This window comes from Hylobates moloch, unplaced genomic scaffold, assembly GCF_009828535.3.
Source record: "Hylobates moloch isolate HMO894 unplaced genomic scaffold, HMol_V3 SCAFFOLD_1, whole genome shotgun sequence".
Classification (NCBI taxonomy): Eukaryota; Metazoa; Chordata; class Mammalia; order Primates; family Hylobatidae; genus Hylobates; species Hylobates moloch.
Genome location: NW_026652276.1, coordinates 62,607,465 through 62,635,388, shown reverse-complemented (window position 1 = coordinate 62,635,388; position 27,924 = coordinate 62,607,465). Strand labels below are relative to the sequence as shown.

Genomic DNA, 27,924 nt, shown 5'->3' with positions numbered 1-27,924 from the left:
AGGCTCAAAACAGGTTCCTGGTTTGAATGTTGCATAACTGACAGAGAACTGAGGTGGCATTTTAGACTGGAAACAAAAAGGTTAGGTTTAAGAAATTACTCCAAACATGTTGTCCATATTATTTATTAATCAACTGTAGGTTCTCCTAACACCACATTCTGTTATAGTACATGTGGTTCACTTCTGTGATTTTTTTTTCTTATTTTGAGAATCAAATTATACACCGATGTCTAGTTTTGACTGTTAAGGATATTAACAAAAAGGAGGAGGGGAATATTAGTAAGTGAGAAAAGAGAAGAAAGGTAATACAGAAGCTGAGTGGGCAAAGGGGATTTTGCAATATGGCCTGAAGTGACACGAACACTCTCAGAAAAGGACCCTTTATTCCACAGGGAGATTGCCCAATATCTAAGAGTAACATTCAGATCCAGGATAGAACATTCTGCTTTGTTCCAGTGTGGTTAAAATTGGGATAGCTTGGGTCTGGGAATGGAGTTTTGGTAAACAGCTTAGCATGTGTACAATTAATATTATATTAATATGTTATAAAGTTGTTAAAAGAATTCAGTAAAAATCTACCTATAAATATTTTGACATCATATGAGGCACACAGTAGGTACATAATAAATATTGTATCTATTCTATTTTATTCGGCTATGGTAAATTGAATAATTAAAGGATCCCATAGATTTTCTTCTAGGTCAAGTTTGCAAGTTACTCTGCCTCTCTGAGAAATCTAGCGGGTGGCAGTCAGAACTAAGTCCTAAAATCAAAAGGGTAACAAATATTTAAATAAAGGCCAGATGAACGGGTAGGGGAGAAGGCATTGAAAGAGGCACCTGTCATTACGCATCTTAACTACAACAAAACAAAATGAATTAATAAGTATCTCAAACCTGCTAAAGAAGGAAAATCCCGAAAATAGTCTAGTTGACAAGGGATGACAATTAGAAATTAATTGTATAATACTCATTATTTATTCAAAATGTTACTGACATTTATTTAATGTGCTGCCTTTATTATACTAGTAATTATAGAAGGCTTTCATTTATTATTTGTAATTTAGATTCCATCAGTCCTTTATTTCTTGACATCATTTTAAGTTTCTTAGATAGTAACTTTCTTTCCCTAGGAGTTTTCAGGCATGAACCCTAACAGTTAAAACTGATCACTTTTACAGGAATGTGGAGCCTCCATTTTGGCACTGGTAAAACCAATTTTCTAAGCCATTACTGGAGACTCACTTTCTTATTTAGAAAGTAGGTAGAGTTTCCAGATGCAATACAGGACACTTAGTCCAAGTTGAATTTCGGCTAAACAACTAACAATTTTCAGTATTAAGTATGTCCCAAATACTGCATTGGATATATACTAAAAATATTATTTATTGTTTCAGCTAAAACTCAAATTTAACTCAGAGGTCGATATTTTTATATGCTAAATCTGGAAACCCTAAAACTTGATGTTCCTAGTTTATTAATAGGAAGTAGGAAAAAAAGTAAGTGAAAAGACTGAAAGTAAATAAAGCTTTAAGGTAAGAAGCCACTTTCTCACTAAAGTATACTCATCTTAGCAACATACCTCAAAAGAAAGTACAAACTCTATAAATTGCCCAAATTATTGTTGGATGTATACAATCAGGAAAGCCAAATTTGGATAGTACTTTCATTTTGCAATCATGTTTCTCAACTAAAACAGGTTTGTATCTGCTATTTTTTGTAACTAGTCATTTTTAAGATCTGCTGAAGAACAACTCAAGATGCTATACCTTAATACAAAAGTGAAAAGATGCAGGCAAATCACTGAGATTTATATCCTGATGATTTTGTAAATCCTACTACTTCTGAAAGAGAAATTGCTACTAAGACTTCAGGCAGATATGCCAAATTAATCCCTTCTTTCTTCTGAGTGAATGTCCTATGTAATATGACAAATGTCACTATTCTAAGAGAATTCTAACATTTTAAAACTTTTTAAAAAAGGTTTTCATTTATTAAACATGTTATATCATCAGGAATTTCAAAGAGAAAATGTCAATTCCCTCTAAGTTTCTAATTCTCAACCCACAAATCCAATTTGTTTCATGGGCTTTGGGGAACTAATAAATATGAGATATTTATTTGTAAGTCAAAATCTAAAACTGAGTCCCCCTGACAATCTGATGACGATTTGTGACACAACATTCCCAAAAGAATAGAAGAAAAAAAAGTATCACATTTTGCTTCATCTAAAAACACAAAATTGTTTTCTAATTATAATGGAACATATTATACTCTGTATTTCAATAATATTTTATCTTGACTCTTCACATGTGTAATCACTTAACCCAGGCAAAGATCAAATAATTAACAAGAAAAAATCATGAAATTCAGGATTTATGAAGTGTTGTCAGTTCCATTGTCAAGACCACATGAGGGAAAAAGTATAATAGCAACATCCAAATATGTACTCTATTCCACCTGCATATCCATTACCACAATGCAAAGAATCAGCACAAAAATAAATATTCCACTAAATGTCCTGGTAATTTTGATCACCTCTATTTCAAAATGCATTATTCAACCAGGGTTATCTTCTGATAGAAAGAGAAGGCTAAGGAAAGCATTCTTAACACATTGACAAATGCATTTCATTTTTATTATGTGGAAACAAAAACTGCATTTAATATTAATATCGTTTTAGCATTTGAGAGCTTTTGCTTTTGTAAATGAGATGATTGCATGAAAGAAGGCATTTTTTGGGTCAAATTTCTAATGTATCTACAGGTTGTTTTAATTTCATTATTTAACTCGCCCTACTCATAGCACATACACGTACAACTAAGTATGAATAGCTTATATCAAATATAAGATGTATTAAAGCCTTTCCCTCTCTCCAACAGTGCTCTAGGATGCATTACCAGGCAAGCAGATAAGTGTAATGATGAATTGCATAATATGGCCAACATTAATAGAGTGATTTTCTACAAATGTATTGCAAAAAATAAATACTTCACGCTTCAGAACATAACTATTTGGATGTCACATGTTAGCGAAGGACAAAGTGGCAGATACTAGCAACTTTAAATCTGTAGGTCCTTGATTAAACAATATAAAGGAACTTGAGAGAAATGACAATGCATCTAGAGAATAGATGAGGTTGAAGGTAAGAGTCTATTCTTGAGGGTCTAATTAGGTTCTTCCCATCTCTCCACTTTTTTTTTTTTAATCTTCATAGAGACGCCTTAGCAGAAGCTATCAGTTTTGACAGTACACCGAAATCCTGGCAGTGAACCATAAATTGACCATTACCATAAAAAGAGCTGCTAAATGAGAAACCATGTGCTCAGTATAAAACTAATTTCATGCTTTCAAAAGCACACAGTGGCTTCTAGCAAGATAGTGGCCCTGGGACTTGCCGAGACAGATTGGTGAACACAAATGGTTTGCTCCTGATGCGTCTGCTTAGCCAAGCTTTACGTGTACTGGCAGTAAAAGAGGTTCTCGAGTCTTCTATCAAACAAATACACACTTAGCTATAACTTTAAAGCTGAAAGCTATAAAACAGCTGCCTCAAATAAATATAGCAGGAAAAACACATACACTCATATACACACACACCCCACGTGCCATGCTAGCTGCTTCCAATCAAAGAAAAATAGATTCCCCTGCCAACCTAATATACTAAACAGACACTTAATAAGCATAATGCTATTTAATACATTATAACCCTCACACTCCATTCATGCTTAGAAACACCAGAATTAGAGTTTAGCCAAGCCTAAGCAATAGCACTCCATCTACTTGGAGGCTAACTTTGTGCCTGCCCTTATCTAGTTGGCTTTCAAATACCATATACTTACAAGGCTACATCAAACCTTTCCAAGCATGATGATCTAGTAATTTAACCTCTCCAGGTGAGCACAGGTATTTTATGTATATTTAAATGATACAATCTGCTACATTTAAAGCATCCCAGCTAATAAAAACACACTTCATGAAGATATACTGTTAATTTCCTCCCATTCTCATTTGGCACACAGTCACTAGAAATTAATTACTGTTGGTTGTCCAGTGCACGAGCGGTCATAACTTCTAATTACTAATAATGTCGAGCTTCACAAGGTGTCAACTCCAGTATGTAATCCACATCACTTACTTTCTTAGTTATCTCGAAACATGACTTGTCTCCTCCTATCTGTCTTTCATGTCAAAGATTCTACAAAGTACATTTTGCTTATAGCCTCTCTAATAATATCTGAAACACATAATAACACTGCTAATTACCTACTTTCAGTAATGGTAGCAAATTGCATAATATCACCGACTTGTTCAGAATGTTTAAAATGCAAAGGAAGTCACCTACTGGTAAGATGTCCTCGGCAAACAGCTAGCACAGAAAGAAAGGGATGGTTATCACACCCATGTAAGGAGTTACTTCGCAACAAAATTAAAGAATCATATATTTTGCTCTTCACCTTTGCTCCTTCAGATGTGTCAGCACGATGTGATAAACACAATTGAGGACTCCACAGGATTCAGCATAACGTACGAAAGAATCTGTTACTGACATCCCAGACCCCAGCATCCAAGTTTTAGAATAAAAATGCTCACCTCTGCTAGGAAGTCCACTCCACATCCTGGCAGGGCTCTCACCAGCTTCAAGAGCAACCAAGTTGGATAAACAAAACTTCCAGTATGTGACCAGGATAATGCACAGCGCTACCGAGACTTGGCTCCAGCCCTGATTATCTGTGTGACAGCACCACGTTATATCAGTGCCGCTCCAAGCCTTCCCAGTTGCTGGCTTATTGCACTGCTCATTGAAAATCCTTTACACGCTGGCAACATTTTAGGGAAGGACAAGCACACTCTGAGTCATTTGTAAAGAAAGCAGAGCAATTTCAATTCTATATCTCCACGCGTGCTGAAACCAGAAGCACCGTCAATGTACAAGTCTGAGGTGGATTTATGCTGAGAAACAGGCAACCTAAGCCTTCATTATCAATGCATGAAATCAGCCACTGTGATCAAATTCAAGCAAACCACAAAAAGGATATGATTATGAAAGTCTCCACAGATTTAGCACCAAACCTTGGGGAATGAAGAATCATCTATTGAAATTGTGTAAATGTTAAAAATAGCTCTGGCTTTTCAACAATGAGCAGGATACAGGGAAGAAATCAGTAGTCTATATTATAAGGACTTATAAAGGCTGCATAAATCAAAATAGCTGTAGGTTCCTGGGACTTCGCTATAGACAAATGAAATCACTGGAGACAATTACAATTATAACAAAAAATAATTCCATATATTTGACACAGATATCCATTAAAGGGCAAATCAAACATCCTTTAACTCCTAAGTGCCCATCTCTAAATGAAAATAATGGTGATAGTTAAAAATGTGCAATGCTCTGCTAGCACCAGGACAAAATACCATCAATTTTATTCTAAGACAATTTCATAAACAATAAAGATGTAAATCTATTCTGTGTAACAATAAACATGCAAGATAGATATTTTAACACTATAATCTTTGCTCGTTATTTAAAAAAATCTATAGTTCATTAAACCCATGTATTTTTATCCCAACTACCTCCAAGTTTATACTTTTGCTTTTTATCATCCTTCCTCTTTTGTTACTAAAATATAAGATGCAAGAGCTACCGGACATTGTCTTTAGAAAACACAAGGTCAGAAAGCAGTATTAGATATACCCCAGAAATACATATACCCCAGAAAGCAGTAACAGTGATTTGAGATCACAAAATATACAGCTTTGACATGTGCATGCAAACTGCAAAGCAAAAAAGATATAGTTTATTAAAAATCACAAAAATAAACTGGAAGAAATTCCTAGGAGGCAACATTGACAACACATTTAAGGTTCTATTCAATTTTTTAAAAAGGGTTTTAGGTTCTCATTGAGACTCTGAAGGCCAAACAAATTAGAATCCAGTAAAGGCAAGTCCTGATTTGAGGATCTCCTATAAATGACTGGGTTCAGTTCTAGTAATCCTACCAGCTCTGAGATGACACATTTAGAAGTGTCTACAATATGAAACATCTGTGTAAAACTAAGCAGCACACATTTACGTAACACAGCATTCTGGAGCAACATTAAACACAGCACTCTCATGGGCATTCTCACTATGTCCCCATATGGAAAGCTGACTCCTTACGGGCTGCTGGTTAGATGCCCTTGCTTGGAGACAGATTAGACACACAAGTGGATATGCACATAAGCGTGTGCGTATACATATACCTATGCCATTGAACACACTTGCCCCTCACAGTCACTTTTGCCACCTGAATTCCATTTGTTTTGCGTCTCCTGAAGCCCCTAGGGCAACATTTGAATGTATTATGAGAAACAGCATTGGGCATCATTGACTTTGCAACTGTTCAGTGTCCTCTCTCTCTTCTGTCTTCTCTGCCTCACCCAACACACACATGAACTTTCCTTCAAAAATAGTCATAGGAATAGTTCATAAGAGATTGTATGCCTAAAAATCTTTTTATTATTATCACACATGAAGCTCCCTAGTAATAAGATGAAAGTTTAAAATTAAACCAGGATATTTGATTATAGGCCAATCCCTTATCTAAAACCCTTAGTGCTTGATGCATTTCAGAATTCAAATGTTTTCAGATTTTAGAAAGGTAATACTCTACATATGCCAGGAATTATATAATGCCTCCAGTGGCAGATGTTATATAATGCTGCATTGGAGTCTGGGGCAACAGCTCTATAATCAGACACATTAACATTCTATAGCAAAACATGTGCATATTCATACTCATTGAGATAAATAAATGCTATAATTTAAGCTCACATTAGTTCATGTCACGTTTTACCATCAATATGGATTATAAAATCTTCCAGTTTTCATTGCTTCTTGGATTTCAGAAATTGCAAGTAAGAGATTGTGGACCGTATAAATGTTTACCTAAACTGCTAGAAAGTTATGGATTGGGAAATGGTACCTAAGCAGGTGTTCTCTTACTTAGGCAAGAAATCTGGAGGGTAGTGTTACTTTAATGGATGGGCAAAAATATGAGGGAAGGTGCTACTAAGACTGAGACACAAAGCAGAGCAGAAATGTGGCAATAATGCACAATGACAAAACTAGGATGTGGAAAAGATAGGCAAGAAGAAGCCACTCACAATGACTGAATCAAAAAAAAATAAAACATAATAATAATAGTACTCATTGATCACCTAAACTCTATACCCACTAGTGTGAAAGGCACTTGACATAAATATTTTTTTAGCAACCTACCTTAATTTTCAAAAGGAAATTTTAAAAGGACGCATGTATTTCAGAGGGAGGCAAAACATTGGGTTTATCTCACCCTCTTCTCATTGTACCCAAAAGCAAAATATCCAAAAGCAAAATGTTAAACAGTGCATGTGGCACTGTCAGACACAAACAAAAAAATAAGCTTTGCCTTATGAAGTAAAGATTTCTGTTTTATTTGTATATGCTATAAACTACTTGCTATAGAGGTTCTTTAAAATCAGTTTTAGAAAAAAGTAGCGATATTTTCTGCCATCAAGAGTCAACTGTTTTAAAATCCATTTTAAAAACAAATGTTCTCAAAAAACAAGAATAATGTGTTGCATTTGCTTGGAGTCTTTCTTATGAGCACATTTCCCAAATAAATACTTTTCTTTAAGTACATTAAAGAACTTTATTATAGCAGAGCATTGACACTACATTTAAGATTTTAGGTCAATAGAACATTCACTGTCTTCAAAGAGCATTTCCTGGGTGCCTTTTGGGGCCTAGACCTGCACTGGGGAAGTGTCCAGGAGGCATTTATGTGAAGAGTGGTCTTTCTATTCACTGAACAAACTAGACTGGAATGTGTGGCTCTTAGTATCTAAAACACAATCTCAAAGTCATTTTCTATCTGAAGAAGGAAACTGCATTTATTTTTTTGACTATACAACATAATTTGGTGAATTCTTCTTTTTTTTAGCAACCAAAATGGTGCCCCGATGGTTTGATGGAGTTATAGCAGCTTCTAAAAGTAACTTACCATCCTATAAGATGAGTAACACTTCAGGGCTATGATTAAAAAAAAAAAAAAAGCTCCCTATACCTTTCACATCAAGTCCATAAAATAATAGATAAATACCCAACATCTACAGGACAAGAGTCTCTGGATTGCAGTGCAGGCTCACCAGAGGGCAAGCTCTTGAAATGAAGTGGGTTAACATTATGTGTGAGTGCCAGCACACTCAGCCCATTAAAAAGTACAATATCCAGCCCTTCTACCTCCTCCAAACTCCATGTAATCAGAAGAGCAAATATGTTTCACAGCTGGCCCAAACCCAGCTCAAGAAAAATCATTAAGTGCCAAGGACATATACCAACCACATGGTCAGCTGTAACATTCCACAGGGATTTCTAATCCAGAACACTGTCCAACAGCCTCCTTGGCTGTGACACTGTTAAGACGTGAAAGTCAAATGTCTGTGTGAAGAAAGCTGGTCAGTCCAAGTGAAAATACATTCATCCTCCAGTGGAAATTGAACTCACTAATTACCACTGGGCTTGGCTGACTACTGAAAACCCTTCTCCCTGGATTAGTTTAAAATAGGTAACACTTCTATTCCAGGCAGACACCAAGGTTTTAAATATGCCTTTGATGATTTAAATCACTCAGACATGTAAACACTTGCCATGATTGTCTAAGACTCAGTTTCCACACTGAAAGGTGTATTTGGTTTGCAAAATCTAAAAACCAAGACTTGATGTTAAGCAACTCTTATCTTTTAATACATATAATATGTAAAAGTTTATATTCAAAGGCAATCTTAAAGAAAAAGACAATCCGTCCTTCGCTAAAAAAGGGTCAACCACTCCTTTTAATCATTTTATCAAACTTCCATTCAAACTCTTTTATGTATCAATCCCTTAGAGTTCTGTACTTAATCCACACACTTGTATAATCCACACCCTTGTTTGACAGTTTTTAACCACATGTACAGAATATGGAGATGTTCTATAATGACTTTTCCAAGTTTACGTCAAGTATAGTTTTAGGTTTCTGACACCACTGAAAACGGCTGGAGCTCTGTCTCAAATTCAAAGCATTTGTGCGGCAGGAGGTGGTTAGAGTTGTAACTTGAGACCATCCTATTTCCAAAATTCTCTACTCTCATTCCCAAGGAACTTCAACCTCAATAAGCCCCACAATATCAATCTCAATTAAATTTATCTGGGGAGAACAGATAAAGGGTACCAACTCTTATCCTTGCTTTGAAGAATAGAGTCAGGATTTTGTAAAATACTTGGAAACTAAACAGTGATCAATTCTGAGTAAGACAATGAATTAGAAAAGTATATCAGTATTCCTTCTACTATATGTATCATCACCAGGTCTGAAGTACTACAAGTAAGAGACAATGCCTGAGTGCTCTTATAAGGACCTGTGACTTATACAAAGAAAAGTGGATGCCCTATTTTCAAAGGTGTAATCTGACATATTTTGACCAAGGCCTTTTCCCCTTCTAAGTCTGTCCCTTCATTAAAAACCATAAGTCATATGGGCTCTATCCAATACATGGATTGTATAATAATTATTCTATGAAAGGAGTTTTCTGAACTTACTAATTAAGAGGTTTAAAGAAATAGGTATATTGTAAATACTTTAACCCACCTACCTCACACTGAAATGATTTACTTATCTAGTGCACTTACTGGTAGAAACTCAATGATTTGTTATACATTCACCATGGTAATTATATTTGCAAAAGTCAGATATTTTGGTTGAATGATAAATGGCAGATTGATTCATCAAAAATTAAGTGAAAGCAAGCATTTAAAACTATGTGTTTCTACTGAAAAGGTAAAATACATTATCATACTGATGAATTCTAGCCTCGTCTCTAAATCTGTCATATGAACCAAAGGTTGCATCATTTAAAATTAATGTTCATTCCTAATATCTCTTAAAATGGAGATTTTTTCCAGACATGGAGCAATATTAATATATTTAAGTAGGAATTTTTATTCCTGAAAACTAAAGAAAGATCTCTCCTGCTCTTCCCACCCTCACCACCCCCTGCCATGTCTCCCCTATAGATTCTGCCTACTGCATACAAGGTGCTCAGACAGTCTTTCAAATGAGCATGCTCCTGCCCACACATGCATGTGCACACATCCTCACTCCTTGGTGTGGTATTTCTTTGCTTTCCATACTTAATAAGTTCCATCAGAATGTTGATGTGGGCAAGGGAATGAAGAAACTATCATACTTTCAATATACTCATGGCACCATCTTGTGGTAATTCTATGGTATCGCGTTTTCAAGTTTAATTTTTAAAGTTCTTCAAAAATTTCTGGGAAAACACATTTGAGGATAAATTTAACATTTTAAATATGCATGAGATGCAATGTGATAAATCTGGCCTATGTATTTAAAACCCCCCACACATATTTTAAGAGTTATAATACCTATCATTAGTGTCCTGACCCCGGAAGCCATTTAATACTAATAATTGTTTCTTGAATGTAGACTAGGAATGAAATCAAGAAATCTTTAAGGGAGACAGGGAAAACAATAACGGAGGATCCTGGGGGCGTCAAAGAACAGTACAGACTATAGCAGCAAAAAAAAAAAAAATTATGTATAACACTCCAACTGACAACCCATTTTCCAATCCTGCTGTTCATTACCACGTCCAAACTACTACTCCACTTCCTGCTGCAAAATACCCAGGTTTTATTACCCTTATCTTCTCCCCCATCCAAAACGCCCTGACTTTAAAATCTACTCAAGCTCATTTTAAAATTTCTTTTTTTTATTTATTTACTAATTGTGTTTTAGTTTCTTTTTATTATTATACTTTAAGTTCTAGGGTACATGTGCACAACGTGCAGGTTTCTTATATATATATACATGTGCCATGTTGGTGTGCTGCACCCATTAACTCGTCATTTACATTAGGTATATCTCCTAATGCTATCTCGCCCCGCTCCCCCCACCCCACGACAGGCCCCGGTGTGTGATGTTCCCCTTCCTGTGTCCAAGTGTTCTCATTGTTCAATTCCCACCTACGAGTGAGAACACGCAGTGTTTGGTTTTTTGTCCCTGCGATAGTTTGCTGAGAATGAAGGTTTCCAGCTTCATCCATGTCCCTACAAAGGATATGAACTCATCATTTTTTATGGCTGCATAGTATTCCATGGTGTATAGGTGCCACATTTTCTTAATCCAGTCTATCACTGATGGACATTTGGGTTGGTTCCAAGTCTTTGCTATTGTGAATAGTGCCACAATAAACATACGTGTGCATGTGTCTTTATAGCAGCATGATTTATAGTCCTTTGAGTATATACCCAGTAATGGGATGGCTGGGTCAAATGGTATTTCTAGTTCTAGATCCTTGATGAATCACCACACTGTCTTCCACAATGGTTGAACCAGTTTACAGTCCCACCAACAGTGTAAAACTGTTCCTATTTATCCACATCCTCTCCAGCACCTGTTGTTTCCTGACTTTTTAATGAACACCATTCTAACTGGCGTGAGATGGTATCTCATTCATGGTTTTGATTTGCATTTCTCTGATGGCCAGTGCTGATGAGCATTTTTTCATGTGTCTTTTGGCTGCATAAATGTCTTCTTTTGAGAAGTGTCTGCTCATGTCCTTTGCCCACTTTGTGATGGGGTTGTTTTTTTCTTGCAAATTTGTTAGAGTTCTTTCTAGATTCTGGATATTAACCCTTTGTCAGATGAGTAGATTGCAAAAATTTTCTCCCATTCCATAGGTTGCCTGTTCACTCTGATGGTAGTTTCTTTTGCTGTGCAGAAGCTCTTTAGTTTAATTAGATCCCATTTGTCAATTCTGGCTTTTGTTGCCATTGCTTTTGGTGTTTTAGTCATGAAATCCTTGCCCATGCCTATGTCCTGAATGGTATTGCCTAGGTTTTCTTCTAGGGTTTTTGTGGTTTTAGGTCAAGGATTTAAGTTTTTAATCTATCTTGAATTAATTTTTGTATAAGGTGTAAAGAAGGGATCTAGTTTCAGCTTTCTAAATATGGCTAGCCAGTTTGCCCAGCACCATTTATTAAATAGGGAATCCTTTCCCCATTTCTTGTTTTTGTCAGGTTTGTCAAAGATCAGATGGTTGTAGATGTGTGGTATTATTTCTGAGGGCTCTGTTCTGTTCCATTGATCTATGTCTCTGTTGTGGTACCAGTACCATGATGTTTTGGTTACTGTGGCCTTGTAGTATAGTTTGAAGTCAGGTAGCGTGATGCCTCCAGCTTTGTTCTTTTGGCTTAGGATTGTCTTGGCAACGTGGGCTCTTTTTGGGTTCCATATGAACTTTAAAGTAGTATTTTCCAATTCTGTGAAGAAAGTCATTGGTAGCTTGATGGGGATGGCACTGAATCTATAAATTACCTTGGGCAGTATGGCCATTTTCACGATATTGATTCTTCCTATCCATGAGCATGGAATGTTCTTCCATTTGTTTGTATCCTCTTTGATTTCATTGAGCAGTGGTTTGTAGTTCTCCTTGAAGAGGTCCTTCACATCCCTTGTAAGTTGGATTCCTAGGTATTTTATTTTCTTTGAAGCAATTGTAAATGGGAGTTCACTCATGATTTGGCTGTCTGTTATTGGTGTATAAGAATGCTTGTGATTTTTGCACATTGATTTTGTATCCTGAGACTTTGCTGAAGTTGCTTATCAGCTTAAGGAGATTTTGGGCTGAGACAATGGGGTTTTCTAAATATACAATCATGTCATCTGCAAACAGGGACAGTTTGACTTCCTCTTTTCCTAACTGAATACTCTTTATTTCTTTCTCCTGCCTGATTGCCCTGGCCAGAACTTCCAACACTATGTTGAATAGGAGTGGTGAGAGAGGGCATCCCTGTCTTGTGCCAGTTTTCAAAGGGAATGCTTCCAGTTTTTGCCCATTCAGTATGATATTGGCTGTGGGTTTGTCATAAATAGCTCTTATTATTTTGAGATACATCCCACCAATACCTAATTTATTGAGAGTTTTTAGCATGAAGGGCTGTTGAATTTTGTCAAAGGCCTTTTATGCATCTACTGGGATAATCATGTGGTTTTTGTCTTTGGTTCTGTTTATATGCTGTATTACATTTATTGATTTGCATATGTTGAACCAGCCTTGCATCCCAGGGATGAAGCCCACTTGATCATGGTGGATAAGCTTTTTGATGTACTGCCGGATTTGGTTTGCCAGTATTTTATTGAGGATTTTTGCATCGATGTTCATCAGGGATATTGGTCTAAAATTCTCTTTTTTTGTTGTGCCTCTACCAGGCTTTGCTATCAGGATAATGCTGGCCTCATAAAATGAGTTAGGGAGGATTCCCTCTTTTTCTATGGATTGGAATAGTTTCAGAAGGAATGGTACCAGCTCCTCCTTGTACCTCTGGTAGAATTCGACTGTGTATCCATCTGTCCTGGACTTTTTTTGGTTGGTAGGCTATTAAATATTGCCTCAATTTCAGAGCCTGTTACTGGTCTATTCAGAGATTCAACTTCTTCCTGGTTTAGTTTTGGGAGGGTGTGTGTGTCCAGGAATTTATCCATTTCTTCTAGATTTTCTAGTTTATTTGCATAGAGGTGTTTATAGTATTCCTTGATGGTAGTTTGTATTTCTGTGGGATCGGTGGTGATATCCCCTTTATCATTTTTTATTGTGTCTATTTGATTCTTCTCTCTTTCCTTCTTTATTAGTCTTGCTAGTGGTCTGTCAATTTTGTTGATCTTTTCAGAAAACCAGCTCCTGGATTCATTGGTTTTTTGAAGGGTTTTTTGTGTCTCTATCTCCTTCAGTTCTGCTCTGATCTTACTTATTTCTTGCCTTCTGCTAGCTTTTGAATGTGTTTGCTCTTGCTTCTCTAGTTCTTTCAATTGTGATGTTAGGGTATCAATTTTAGATCTTTCCTGCTTTCCCTTGTGGACATTTAGTGCTATAAACTTCCCTCTACACACTGCTTTAAATGTGTCCCAGAGATTCTGGTATGTTGTGTCTTTGTTCTCATTGGTTTCAAAGAACATCTTTATTTCTCCCTTCATTTCGTTAGGTACCCAGTAGTCATTCAGGAGCAGGTTGTTTAGTTTCCATGTAGTTGAGTGGTTTTGAGTGAGTTTCTTAATCCTGAGTTCTAGTTTGATTGCACTGTGGTCTGAGAGACAGTTTGTTATAATTTCTGTTCTTTTACATTTGCTGAGGAGTACTTTACTTCCAACTATGTGGTCAATTTTGGAATAAGTGCAATGTGGTGCTGAGAAGAATGTATATTCTGTTGACTTGGGGTGGAGAGTTCTGTAGATGTCTATTAGGTCTGCTTGGTGCAGAGCTGAGCCAAAGTCCTGGATATCCTTGTTAACCTTCTGTCTCATTGATCTGTCTAATATTGACAGTGGGGTGTTAAAGTCTCCCATTATTATTTTGTGGGAGTCTAAGTCTCTTTGTAGGTCTCTCAGGACTTGCTTTATTAATGTGGGTGCTCCTGTATTGGGTGCATATATATTTAGGATAGTCAGCTCTTCTTGTTGAATTGATCCCTTTACCATTATGTAATGGCCTTCTTTGTTGCTTTTGATCTTTGTTGGTTTAAAGTCTGCTTTATCAGAGACTAGGATTGCAACCCGTGCCTTTTTTTGTTTTCCATTTGCTTGGTAGATCTTCCTCCATCCCTTTATTTTGAGCCTATGTGTGTCTCTGCACGTGAGATGGGTTTCCTGAATACAGCACACTGATGGGTCTTGACTCTTTATCCAATTTGCCAGTCTATGTCTTTTAATTGGAGCATTTAGCCCATTTACATTTAAGGTTAATATTGTTATGTGTGAATTTGATCCTGTCATTAAGATGTTAGCTGGTTATTTTGCTTGTTAGTTGATGCAGTTTCTTCCTAGCCTTGATGGTCTTTACAATTTGGCATGTTTTTGCAGTGGCTGGTACCAGTTGTTCCTTTCTATGTTTAGTGCTTCCTTCAGGAGCTCTTTTAGGGCAGGCCTGGTGGTGACAAAATCTCTTGGCATTTGCTTGTCTGTAAAGGATTTTATTTCTCCTTCACTTATGAAGCTTAGTTTGGCTGGATATGAAATTCTGGGTTGAAAATTCTTTTCTTTAAGAATGTCAAATATTGGCCCCCACTGTCTTCTGGCTTGTAGAGTTTCTGCCGAGAGATCTGTTGTTAGTCTGATGGGCTTCCCTTTGTGGGTAACCTGACCTTTCTCTCTGGCTGCCCTTAACATTTTTTTTTTTTCATTTCAACTTTGGTGAATCTGACAATTATGTGTCTTGGAGTTGCTCTTCTCGAGGAGTATCTTTGTGGCATCCTCTGTATTTCCTGAATCTGAATGTTGGCCTGCCTTGCTAGGTTGGGGAAGTTCTCCTGGATAATATCCTGCAGAGTGTTTTCCAACTTGGTTCCATTCTCCCCATCACTTTCAGGTACACCAATCAAACGTACATTTGGTCTTTTCACATAGTCCCATATTTCTTGGAGGCTTTGTTCGTTTCTTTTTACTCTTTTTTCTCTACACTTCTCACTTCATTTCATTCATTTGATCTTCAATCACTGATACCCTTTCTTCCAGTTGATTGAATCAGCTACTGAAGCTTGTGCAGTTCTTGTGCCATGGTTTTCAGCTCCATCAAGTCGTTTTAGGACTTACCTACACTGGTTATTCTAGTTAGCCATTCGTCTAATCTTTTTTGAAGGTTTTTAGCTTCTTTACGATGAGTTTGAACTTCTCCTTTAGCTCAGAGAAGTTTGATCATCTGAAGCCTTTTTCTCTCAACTCATCAGCGTCATTCTCTGACCAGCTTTGTTCTGTTGCTGGCAAGGAGCTGTGTTCCTTTGGAGGAGGAGAGGCACTCTGATTTTTAGAATTTTCAGCTTTTCTGCTCTGTTTTATCCCCATCTTTGTGGTTTTATCTACCTTTGGTCTTTGATGATGGTGACGTACAGATGGGATTTTGGTGTGGACGTCCTTTCTGTCTGTTAGTTTTCCTTCTAACAGTCAGGACCCTCAGCTGCAGGTCTCTTGGAGTTTGCTGGAGGCCCACTCCAGATGCTGTTTGCCTGGGTATCAGCAGCAGAGGCTGCAGAACAGTGAATATTGCTGAACAGCAAATGTTGCTGCCTGATTGTTCCTCTGGAATCTTTGTCTCAGAGGGGCACCCAGCTGTATGAGGTGTCAGTCTGCCCCTACTGGGGGGTGCCTCCCAGTTAGGCTACTCAGGGGTCAGGGACCCAGTTGAGGAGGCAGTCTGCCCATTCTCAGATCTCAAACTCCATGCTGGGAGAAACACTAGTCTCTTCAAAGCTGTCAGGGACATTTAAGTCTGCAGAGGTTTCTGCTGCCTTTTGTTCGGCTATGCCTTGCCCCCAGAGGTGGGGTCTACAGAGGCATGCAGGCCTCCTTTAGCTGCAGTGGGCTCCACCCAGTTCGAGCTGTCCGGCGGCTTTGTTTACCTACTCAAGCCTCAACATTGGCAGGCACCCCTCCCCCAGTCTTGCTACCACCTTGCAGTTTGATCTCAGACTGCTGTGCTAGCAATGAGCGAGGCTCTGTGGGCATGGGACCCTCCAAGCCAGGTGTGGGATATAATCTCCTGGTGTGCCGTTTGCTAAGACCGTTGGAAAAGCGCAGTATTAGGGTGGGAGTGACCCAATTTTCCAGGTGCCATCTGTCACAGCCTCCCTTGGCTATGAAAGGGAATTCCCTGACCCCTTGAGCTTCCCGGTTGAGGCGATGCCTCACCCTGCTTTGGCTCACGCTCGGTGGGCTGCACTCACTGTCCTACACCCACTGTCCAACAAGCCCCAGTGAGATGAACCCAGTGCCTCAGGTGGAAATGCGGAAATCACCCATCTTCTGCATCACTCACGCTGGGAGCTGTAGACTGGAGCGGTTCCTATTTGGCCATCTTGCCAGTTTAAAATTTCTAAAGCCAAATAAAAGATGCCACTTCTTGAATCACAAAGCAAGGTCTATTTTTCCACCCCTTTAATTTGAGCTGGCATTGTGTCTTAGGCCATTCCTGCTGCTATAACAGAATACCACAGACTGAGGTGATTTTTAAATAATAGAAATTTATTTCTCACAGTTATGAAGGCTGAGAAGTACAAGATCAAGGTATCAGCAGATTTGGTGTCTGGTAAGTGCTTGCTCTCTCCTTCCAAGATGACGCCTTGTTGCTGCATCCTCCAGAGGAAACCAACATTGTGTCCTCAACTTGGTTGAAAAGCAGAAGAAGCAGGCAGATCTTGAAGCCTCTTTTATAAGAGCACTAATCCCATTCATAATGGTGGCACCCTCATGGCCTAATCACCTCTCAAAGACACCACCTCTTAATACTGTCACGTTGGGGTTTAACTTCTAATGTATGAATTTTAGAGAGACACAAACATTCAAACCATAGCACCTTGTGACTAGCTCTGACCAAAAGAATGCAGTAAGTTGCAGCTTCTGTTCTTGCTGTCTTGCAACACTGCTCTGTTAATGCTAGGTAACAAAGCCTGGTCTAGTCTCCTTGAAGAGGGGTCTACTGGTAAGAATTATCCAGCCTACAGCCAGCAGCAACTGCCAGATGCATGTGTGAAGCCATCTAAAACCATCTAAGGCAGTTACTCTGTAGCAGCCTGCAGCTCCACAGGTGTCCACCAATGAGTCCAGCACAAGAACCACCTAGCTGAGCACAGCCCACATTTCTGACCCACAGAATCATAATTTAAAAAAAATTGTTTTCAAATTTTTTCTTAAAGCTTCTGCCGACCTTTCCAAACTTCTCGTGTTTCCTTCTATTAATAATTGTCTTACTCAGTTTCAGCCACATCTCAGCTTTTTAGACACACCAAGCTTTTCCTGGAGTTGAGAGTTTGAGCATTCTCTTCATTCCCTTTGGATGACTTTTCTCCATTCTCTTTGCTTAATTTTTTTTTAGTCTTAAAATTTTAATATTAAATGAGAATGGATAGCAGAGGGCAGGATGTCAGTCACTAGCTATATCAGTTCTACATAGAGAACTAATATGGTTAGTTTTATCTGGACTTGGGAAGCTGTGGATGGGTCATGGAAAATAAGCTCTGCAATTGTATGGTATCCTGGGGAAGCAATACTTAAGTGAGATGTCTGGAATTGATGCAGAGGCTCCTAGTTAACATAAACCAGAATGACAGAGAGAACTCAGGACAACTTAGCTCTGAATTCCAGCAGCTGCCTGTGACTTTCTTATCTATGTCTTTGCAGCTGTTTTTCCTGTACCTCTGTTCCCATAGGACCGGAAAACCCTTTTTCCTGTTCTGATTCCTTTCTACCTTTGCAAAGTGATCTTCCTCTTTTCCCCCAAATCATACTTCACTCCAATAATAAGAAACTATTTATAGTTTGTTCCTATATGCACCTGCATTGCCGTTGCCTATACCTGGAATGTTTTTTCTTGAATAATTTGAAACTCATCTTTGAATACTCATCTCAAAGATCACCTCCTCTGAGAAGCCTTCCTTGACCTCCATAAAGTTAATCATTCCTTTTTCTGTGCCACATCTGCATTACATGTAGATCTGTCATTGTTCTTAGCATACCATATTGCAATTCACTTATTTAAATATTTATTTTCTCTTGATACTTAAGATATTGTTCTATTAATCTCTGTAAAATAGGAACTTGGTAATATTTAAAATAAGAAAAATCCCCAAGGGTTCTGTTTCCATCTCTAATTATGCTACTAGAAAACTGGGGGGTTTAGGTGGTATCTTTATTATAAATTTTAACTGAAATTTTTATCAAGATAATCAGAGATTCACATGCAGTTGTAAGAAATAATGGAGTTTTCCTGAACACCTTGCCCAGCTTCTACCCATAGTAAAAAAAAATTTTTTTTTTTGAGACGGAGTCTCACTCTGTCGCCCAGGCTGGAAGGCAGTGGCATGATCTCAAAATTTTTTAAAGCTATAGAATAATAGTGTAATCAGGATATTCACATTGATCTGATGTACAAAGCTTATTCAGATTTCTCCAGTGTTGCCTGGATTCGTGTGTGTGTGTGTGTGTGTGTGTGTGTGTGTGTGTGTATGACCTGTGTAGATTCATGTATCCCCCACCAGGGATCTCTCATGTTGCAGTTTTGTACCTATACCTACTTCCTTCTTGAAACTCACCCCTATCCCTTACCAACCACTAATTTGTCCTCTACTTCTACAATTTTGCTATTTCAAAAATGTTGTATAAATGGAATCCATACAGTATGTTACTTTGGGGATTGGCTTTTTCCACTCAGTATAATTCTCCGAAGATCCATCCAAGTTGTTGTATGTATCAAGGGTTCACTCCTTTTTATTGCTGAGTAGTATTCCTTAGTACAGTTGTACCACAGTTTAACAAGTCACCCCCAAAAGATATCCATGTCAAATCCTTGGAACCTGTGAGTGTTATCTTTTTTGCAGAAAGGCTCATTGCAGATGTGATTGCTAGGAATCTTGAGATGAGGAAATAATCCAGGATGATACAGGTGAGCTCTAAACCCAATGCCAAGCATCCTTATGAGATAAGGAGAAAGGAGATCTGAAGAAAAGACATAGACATACAGAGCAGAAGATGTTGTAAAAACAGAAGCAGAGACTGGAGTGATGCAGCCACAAGCCCAGGAATTCTAGGGCAGCCACCAGAAGTTTTAAATTTTTATGTTTTTTACATTTAAATCTATAATTCACTTTGAGTTAATCTTTTTATATGGTGTCAGAATTTAGGCCTAAGTTTGTTTGTTTTGTTGCCTATAGCTGTTCAATTACTCCAGGACCATTTGTTGAAAAGGTATTCTTTCTCCATTGACTTGCTTTTGTACCTTTATCAAAAAATCAATTGAGTATGTGTGTGTGGATCTATGTCTGGGTTCTCTAGTCTTTTTCATCTCTCTCTCTCTCTACAATAAAACCACTGTCTTGATTACTTTAAATATATAGTAAGCATCAATATTGGGTAGAGAGATCCCTCCTTTTTTCTTCTTTGTCAAGTTTTAGCTAGTAGCTAAACCAGCTAAAAGGTCTGTGCTTGTTCATATAAATGTTAGCATAATCTTGTCTATGTCTACAAAAAGAACTTGCTGGGATTTTGATAGAAATTGCATGAAAATTATAGATCAGTTTAAGGAGAATTGGCATCTTAATCTTGTTGAGTTTTCTAATCCTGATTTCTAAACACATGGTATGTCTCTCCATTTATTTAGGTCTTCCATTTCTTTTCTCAGCATTTTGTAATTTTCAGCATACAGATCCTACACATGTTTTTTAAAGTATATATCTATTTCATTTTATTAGGGAGTGATTATAAATGGTATTGCATTTTAAAATTTTGATTTCCATATGTTCATTTTTAGTATATAATATGCGATTTTTTTTTTTTTTGAGACAGGGTCTCACTCTGTCACGCAGTCTGGAGTACAGTGGTGTGATTGCAGCTCACTGCAGCCTCGACCTCTTGAGCCCAAGCAATCCTCCCACCACAGTCTCCTGAGTAGCTGGGACTACAGGTGTGCACCACCATGCCTGGCTAACATTTTCTTTCTTTATTTATTTTTTTGCTTTTTAGAGACAGGTTGTGTTGTCCAGGCTGGTCTTGAACTCCTAGGCTCAAGTGATCCTCTTTTATCAGTCTCCCAAAGTACTGGGATTACAGGCTTTTATTTTTATTTGTTTTTCTTGCCTTATTATAATGGCTAGAACTTCCAGCACCATTTTGAATAAGAGAATTGAGAGTGGACATCCTTCCCCTGCTCTTGGTCTTAGGAGAAAAACATTCAGTCTTTCACCATTAAGTATGATGTTACCTGTAGGCTTTGTTTAGATGCTTCTTTAAATCAAGGTAGTTTCCCTCTATTCCTAGCTTGCTGAAAATGTGTGTTGGGTTTTCTCAAATGCTTTTACTGCATTAATGGATGTGATCATGTGACTTCTCTTCTTTAGCTTGTTGATATGGTAGATTTTGTTTTTGTTTTTGTTTTTGCTTTTGTTTTTAGAGATGGAGTCCTGCTCTGTTGCCCAGGCTGGAGTGCAGTGGTGTGATCTCGGCTCACTGCAACCTCCACCTCCCAGGTTCAAGTGATTTTCCTGCCTCAGCCTCCTGAGTAGCTGGGATTACAGGCACTCACTACTATGCCCAGCTAATTTTTTTATATTTTTAGTAGAGACGGGGTTTTTCCATGTTGGCCAGGCTGGTCTCGAACTGTTGACCTCAGGTGATATGCCCACTTCAGCCTCCCAAAGTGCTGGGATTACAGGTGTGAGCCACCATGCCCAGGTGGTAGATTATTAATTTTTAAATGGTGAGCCAGTTTTGCATACCTGGAATAAATCCCACTTAGTTACGGTATATAATTCTTTTCATACATTGCTGGATTCAATTTGCTCATATTTTGTTGATAATTTTTTACTCTAAGTTTATGAGATACTATTCTGTAGGGTTTCTAAAAAAAAATGTGTTGTCTGATTTGGGTATGAGGATAATACCAGCCTCATAAAATAAGTTGGGAAGTGTTTCCTCTTCTTCTATTTTCTGAAAGCAACTGTATAAAATTGGTGTCAGTTTAAAAAATCCTTGGTAGAATTCTCCACTGAAACCATATGAATCCAGAAATTTGCTTTTCAAGTGCTTTGTAATGATAAATTCAGCTTATTTGATGGCTATAGGCCTATTCAGATTGTCTACTTTTAAATTTATGTTTATGTTTATTTGAGATGGAGTCTTGCTCTGTCTCCCAGGCTGGAGTGCAATGGCACAATCTTGGCTCACCACAACCTATGCCTCCTGGGTTCCAGCGATTCTCCTGTCTCAACCTTCAGAACAGCTGGGAATCTAGGCACATGTCACCATGCCAGGTAAATTTTTGTATTTTTAATAGAGGTGGGGTTTCACCATGTTGGCCAGGCTGGTCTCAACACCTGACCTCAAGTAATCCACCCACCTCAGCCTCCCAAAGTGCTGGGATTACAGGCATGAGCCACCACACCTGGCCCAGATAGTCTATTTTTATTTTAGTTGAATTTTAGTTATTTATGGTTTCTGAAGGACTGGTTCATCCTTCTCATTTGTCAAATTTATAAACACAAGTTTTTAGTATTTGCTTATTATATTTTTAATTGCTGCAAGTTGTGTCATAATATCATGTATCTCATTGGTATCTTCTTCTTTCTTCTTGTACTCATCAGTCTTGCTAAAAGCTTACAAATTTCATTGATTTTTCTTTCTTAAAGAATAAGCTTTTTGTTTTATGGACTTTTCCTCTATTGCTTTCCTATTTTCAACTTCACAGACTGTTGGTTTAGGTCTTTATTACTTTCTTCCTTCCAGTTGCTTGTGGTTTGGTTTTTCTATTCTTTTCTAGCTTCTTGGTTGGGAACTTACTTATTTGAGAACTTTGTTTCATTTCAAATATAAGCATTTAAGGCTGTAAATTTCCAGTTCAGCACTGCTTTAGCTTCATCCCACATATTTTACTATGTTGTGCTTTCATTTTCCTCTAGTTTTTCCTTTGAGACTTCTTCTTTGATTCATAGATTATTTAAGAGATATGTTGTTTAATTTTCCTGTTGTTTTTCTACTACTAATTTCTACTTGATTTCATTATGATCAGAGAAAATATTGTATATGATTACAGTTCCTTCAAATGCATTAAGGTTTGTGTTATGGTCCAATATGTGGTCTACCTTTGTGAATAGCTGTATAGGCACTTGGAAAAAATAGTGTTCTACTGTTATTGAGTAGAGTTCTATATAAATTAACTAGATCCTTTTATAGTTGATTATATTGTTCAGATCCTCTATATTCTTGCTTATTTTGTTTAATAATCCTATCAGTTGCTGAGAGTAGGTCCCCAACTGCAATTGTAAATTTATCCATTTCTTTTTTCTGCTCTATCAGTTTTTGCTTCATGTACTTTGAGGCTCTATTGTCTGGTGCATGAACATTTAGGATCATTATGTCTTCCCGGTGAGTTGAACATTTTATCAGGACATAATGTCTCACTCTGTCCCTAGTAAATTTCTTTACATGCCACTTCATCAGATATTAATATAGCTACCCCTGCCTTTATTTTTTAAATTACTGTTTGCACGATATATTCTTTTCCATCCTTTTACTTTCAACATACCTCTTATTGATTTTGAAGTGAGTTTCTTGTCAGCAGCATATAGTTGGGTTATTTTTTTAAATGCATTTTTTCTTTTGATTGGTTTATTTAGGCTATTTACATTTAAAGTAATTATTGATGTTAGCCTTTAAGTTTGACGTTTTATTATTTGCTTTCTGTTTTTTCCTTTGGTTCTTGGTCCTCTGTTTCTCTCTTCTTTCTGTCCTGTGGCTTACTTGAACACTTTTTAGGACTCCATCTTTATTTATTTATATTTTGGTTGTATCTCTTTATATAGTTTTCACAGTGGTTGCCATTAATATTATAATGATATACAAATGTGACTTATGGCAGACAATTTATTGGTATCAGCATTTAACTTCCCTACTTTTAAATATCATTGTTTTTAGCATCAGATGATTGTATTTTGTTTCAGTCATCAAATATGATTTATGAAACTCATGAAGAAAATGATAATGTAACAATTTTATGTGTCAACTTGACTGGGTCACTGGATGTTCAGATATTTGGTTACACATTATTCTGGGTATTTCTTCCTGCCTCACTGCCTTCCACCTGTGATATTAGTTTTTTTTTCCTGCCTTCAGACTCAAATTGAAACATCAGCTCCTCTTGGGTCTTGACCAGCCAGCCCTCAGACTAGAACTATACCATCAATTCTTCTGAATCTCATGTTTTTTGGACTTAGGCTGGAATAACACCATTGGCTGTCCTGGGTCTCCAGATTTCCTACAGATCTTGAAAATTGGAGGCCTCCATACTTGTGTGAGCTAACTCCTTTCTCCTACTGGTTCTGCTTCTCTGGAGAACCCTACTATGGGTAGTTTATTATGTACCATATTTCTATTCTTTCCATTGTTCTTTCTTCTTTCCTTCTCAAAGCTCCAAGATTCATTAACATTTCCTTTCTAGTTGAAAAATTTCCTTTAGCCAATATTTAAGTATAAACCTGCTAAGGATAAATTATGCTGCCTAGTACAAACTCCATCTCATGTGATGATAGATACTTAATTTCAGGCAGTATGGAGTGACTTTCCCCAGAGTTGCATCCAGATTCGGGGTGGGTTGAGGAGGGTACTTATTGGCTTACATGGTTCCAGGGCTCAGGTAGGAGTGTTCATGGCCTGGCTGTCACTTCTGCACATGAACATCTGCTGAGGCATGCTTATTTCTTTCTGATATTTAGTCATTAGTTCATGCAGGAACTGTGAGGTATTTCTTTGCTGTGGTACATGTAAAACATTATCCTGCCACTGTCCCAGTCTAACAGAAAAGACGATGTCCCTGTGGTTCCCAGGTTCAACCAGCAGCTTCTGTACTCCCTAAGCCCATAAGAAATTATGAGACTGCCTCAGGTCCATCTGCCCACCCTTGCTAGGGGCCAGGAACACCAGGATCTTACTGTCTTTGTGGACCCTGTGAGAAATAGAAACTCACAACTACTTTTTCCTTTCCGTTAGCCAAGACCCATCTGCGGTTTCTGTTATTTCCACTTACCCCTTGGAACTGGATGGGGAAAGCATTAGGGATCTTTTATATGCAAACTAAGTTACCTCAGCTCTTTATGCTTCCCCTTTGAGTGCCTCTTTCACAGCCCGGAGTATTCATAAAACATTTGGCTAGGGAGACAGTGCTGGGAAAAGGATCTTGCTGCTACTTATCACAAGTTCCTTGCTCACTTTGGTACACTGATTTTACACACACACACACACACACACACACAGCAGACTGGTTTCAGGTACACTCTAAGAATCTTCCTGTTGTTCTAAAGCTCAGATCTAAAAGTTCTGTAAATACCCTGAATACTAAATTTGGCAGAAGAACTTCCAGTGGTTAGGGGTCAGCCACCTTTTATTACTAAAAACAAGTTTCCACCATCACCCTGTGGACCCAATTCCCATCGATGCCAACTCCAAAACTATAAAACCGACCCAGAAGAGGGGAAGTCACCTCTTAAATTAACAGTTCTTGGGAGGAATATCTACTACCACATATTTTTCTCTGTGGGTGTGAAATAGGCTTCGATTTTCTTCTCTGTGTTTGTTTTCTGGGGCTGTTGTAACAAAGTACTACAAACTAAGTGGCTTACACAACAGAAATTTATCATCTTATAGTTCTAGAGGCTAGAAGTAAAAAAAATCAATGTGTTACTTGGGTTGGTTCCTTCTGAGGGCTATGAGGGAAGGATCTATTCTAGGACTCTCTCCTTGGCTTGTCGATGGCTGTCTTCTCCCTGTATCTCTTCTCACATCATCTTCCCTCTCTGTGCATATCTGCCTCTGTGTCCGAATTTCCATTTTTTTTGTGAGGTTATCAGTCATATTGGATTACAGCCCACCCTAATGACTTCATTTTAACTTAATTACCTCTGTGAAGACCCTAGCTCTAAATAAGGTCATATTCTGAGGTACTGGGGGTTAGAATTCCAATATATCTTTTTGTGTGTGTGTGAAGAAACACAATTCAACCCATAATATTCTCTGAAGCCAAGTGATGGGCAAAAAAGGAAGACTGGCATTTTGTTTCTTATTTAGGTGCCTGCTTTGTCAGTGGGCTTGCCAGCCTCCCCTGTGTTACCCGAGCAGGAAAGAAAAGCCCCCCCGCAGTCCACTCCACCTGTACTTGCCTGGGCCCCAGCAGTTCCAGGTTTTCAAGACGAATGTTCATTCTCAGATGGATTCTGATCTCAATCCCCAAGCATTGAGGCATATGAGAACAGAGGGCACAATCTTGCCAGGACTAACACAGTGTGGAAGAAAGAGGCACACACAGTCAAGGAACGAAGGCTTCTGCTAACAACTATGAGTAAGCTGGAAGATGCAGCTATCTCACAAGGGACTCTCAATGTCTAAGGGACCATCTGGGGGATCCCTTCATCCACAGGGTCTGTTAAGAGGATGTATGACCCACAGAGACAGCCAAAATAGTAGTCATCAATTAAGAACAGCATTGCCACCTTGCAGAGGCTGTAAGGTAAGGTAAACCTCCGCCTTTCTATCCTTCTATGGTTTCCCACCACTAGGCTGAAGAGCAGGCTGAGGCCACTCCAAGTTCTAGAGTCCATCTAGACAAATCTTAATTTGGCAATAAAATGATGTTTTTATAAATAGAACTGAATCTTCTAAATCAAAGAATCTTTCTGAATATACAAAAGTGAGAAGTTATGAGTTGAGAGAGTGTTAAGAGAGTTGCTACCCAGCAGGAAACACAAATTTGATAGATCAAAAGTGAGGAAAGTGACCAAAAAAATGAAATGATGTCAGGCTTGAACCTCATTCAGTGGAGACTCTAAATAGTAGACAGTGTACACATGCACACATGATAGCACTAGGTATATTCCGCTTTAGTTTCTGCTGTTTCACTTAGCATTATATCATGGACAATTTCCCCTATCGTGAGATATTCTTCAGAAATATAATTTTTAATGACTATGGTATTTATAGACATTTACACCATAACAGATGTAATTCAAACTTTTACTCAGGCTATTTGTGCTCTAACTTAGGTATCAGTTTTGAACCTAACACTAAATATATATATAATATTATTAATTAATAATATATATTTTATATATATATATTGTTTTTTGAGACAGAGTCTCGCTCTGTTGCCCAGGCTGGAGTGCAGTGGCGCGATCTTGGCTCAATGCAACCTCTACCTCCTGGGTTCAGGCGATTTTCCTGCCTCAGCCTCCTGAGTAGCTGGGATTACAGGTGTGTGCCACCACCTCTGACTAATTTTTATAATTTTAGTAGATACGGGGTTTCACCATGTTGCCCAGGTGGGTCTTGAACTCCTGGCCTCAAGCAATCCGCCTGCCTTGGCCTCCCAAAGTGCCGGGATTACAGGCGTGAGCCACTGCGCCCGGCCATAACATTAACTATATTTTTAATATATAACCATAGGTAAATGAATACACCTTGGAATAATTATAATAATTAAATAGAAAATGGAAAAATAATTTTTCTACTATTGTAAGTGTGTATCTTAAATCCTGTAAGCCCCTTTACTTTCTTTCACAGCATGTTAAATATTGACCGAAGAAAACAATTTAATGAAATTAAATCATCCACTGAGTAAAAAGTAGTTAGATTTGGCTTGAAATATAAAAATTATTTATTTACAACACACCAATACCCATGTAACAGCACTGAGTAAAATTCCAACAAATGTTTTCTCTGTATCATCTCACTTCAAGCTGGGGCCTCATTACAGAGCAAACCCTTGCTAGAGTAGAATTTGGAGCTCGTCCCCCACATTTGGGAGGAGGCTTATCTTGGCCTCCCACCTCAAACCATGGGAGGAAGCCCGCCTTTTGTAGAAATCTTCACCATGGATAATGATAAATTTCACATTTTTATTTAATTCTGTCACAGTGAAGATACCCAGTGACCTGTAATGTGGAGGAGGAGGGGCTGCCCAAGGATAAGATAAAGGATTTGAAAGATTGTTTAGAATTCAGGGCAGAGGCAGAAATGCAAAAATTTCTGAGCTTCTGCCTCTATCCAGCCCACAAGGAAAGGGTGAGAGGCAAGTGAAAGCGATGGATGATGGTGCTGGATTTCAGAGGGAAGCCTTGTTGGTTTTGGCAATGCCTGTTCCTATTGTTAGAACACCCAGCACACTGCTGGCAACTCTCTAAAAGAATATGACAAGTTTAACATGCAAGATTAATGCTCCTCTCCTGCATCACAGGATGTTATAAATAAAGCTGTAGCTTTTTATATACTATCAAGTGGTATGCCACCCAATAGAAAGCAGATAAAGGAAACCCAGGAAA

General features: G+C 38.0%; 1 protein-coding gene across 6 annotated transcripts in view; it reads right to left on the bottom strand.

Moving 5' to 3' along the window:
- ZNF385B (zinc finger protein 385B) overlaps positions 1-27,924 on the bottom strand; it is a 427,950-nt gene that overhangs the window by 309,146 nt on the left and 90,880 nt on the right. The window contains exon 1 of one of the 6 annotated variants that reach the window (XM_058440636.1): positions 4,593-4,802. The exons of the other annotated variants lie outside the window; for them this stretch is intronic. Within the exon in view, the coding sequence (XP_058296619.1) occupies positions 4,593-4,617 (25 nt within the window). The 5' untranslated portion in view covers positions 4,618-4,802. Of the gene's footprint in view, positions 1-4,592; positions 4,803-27,924 lie in introns of those variants that run through there. 6 annotated transcript variants of the gene reach the window in all.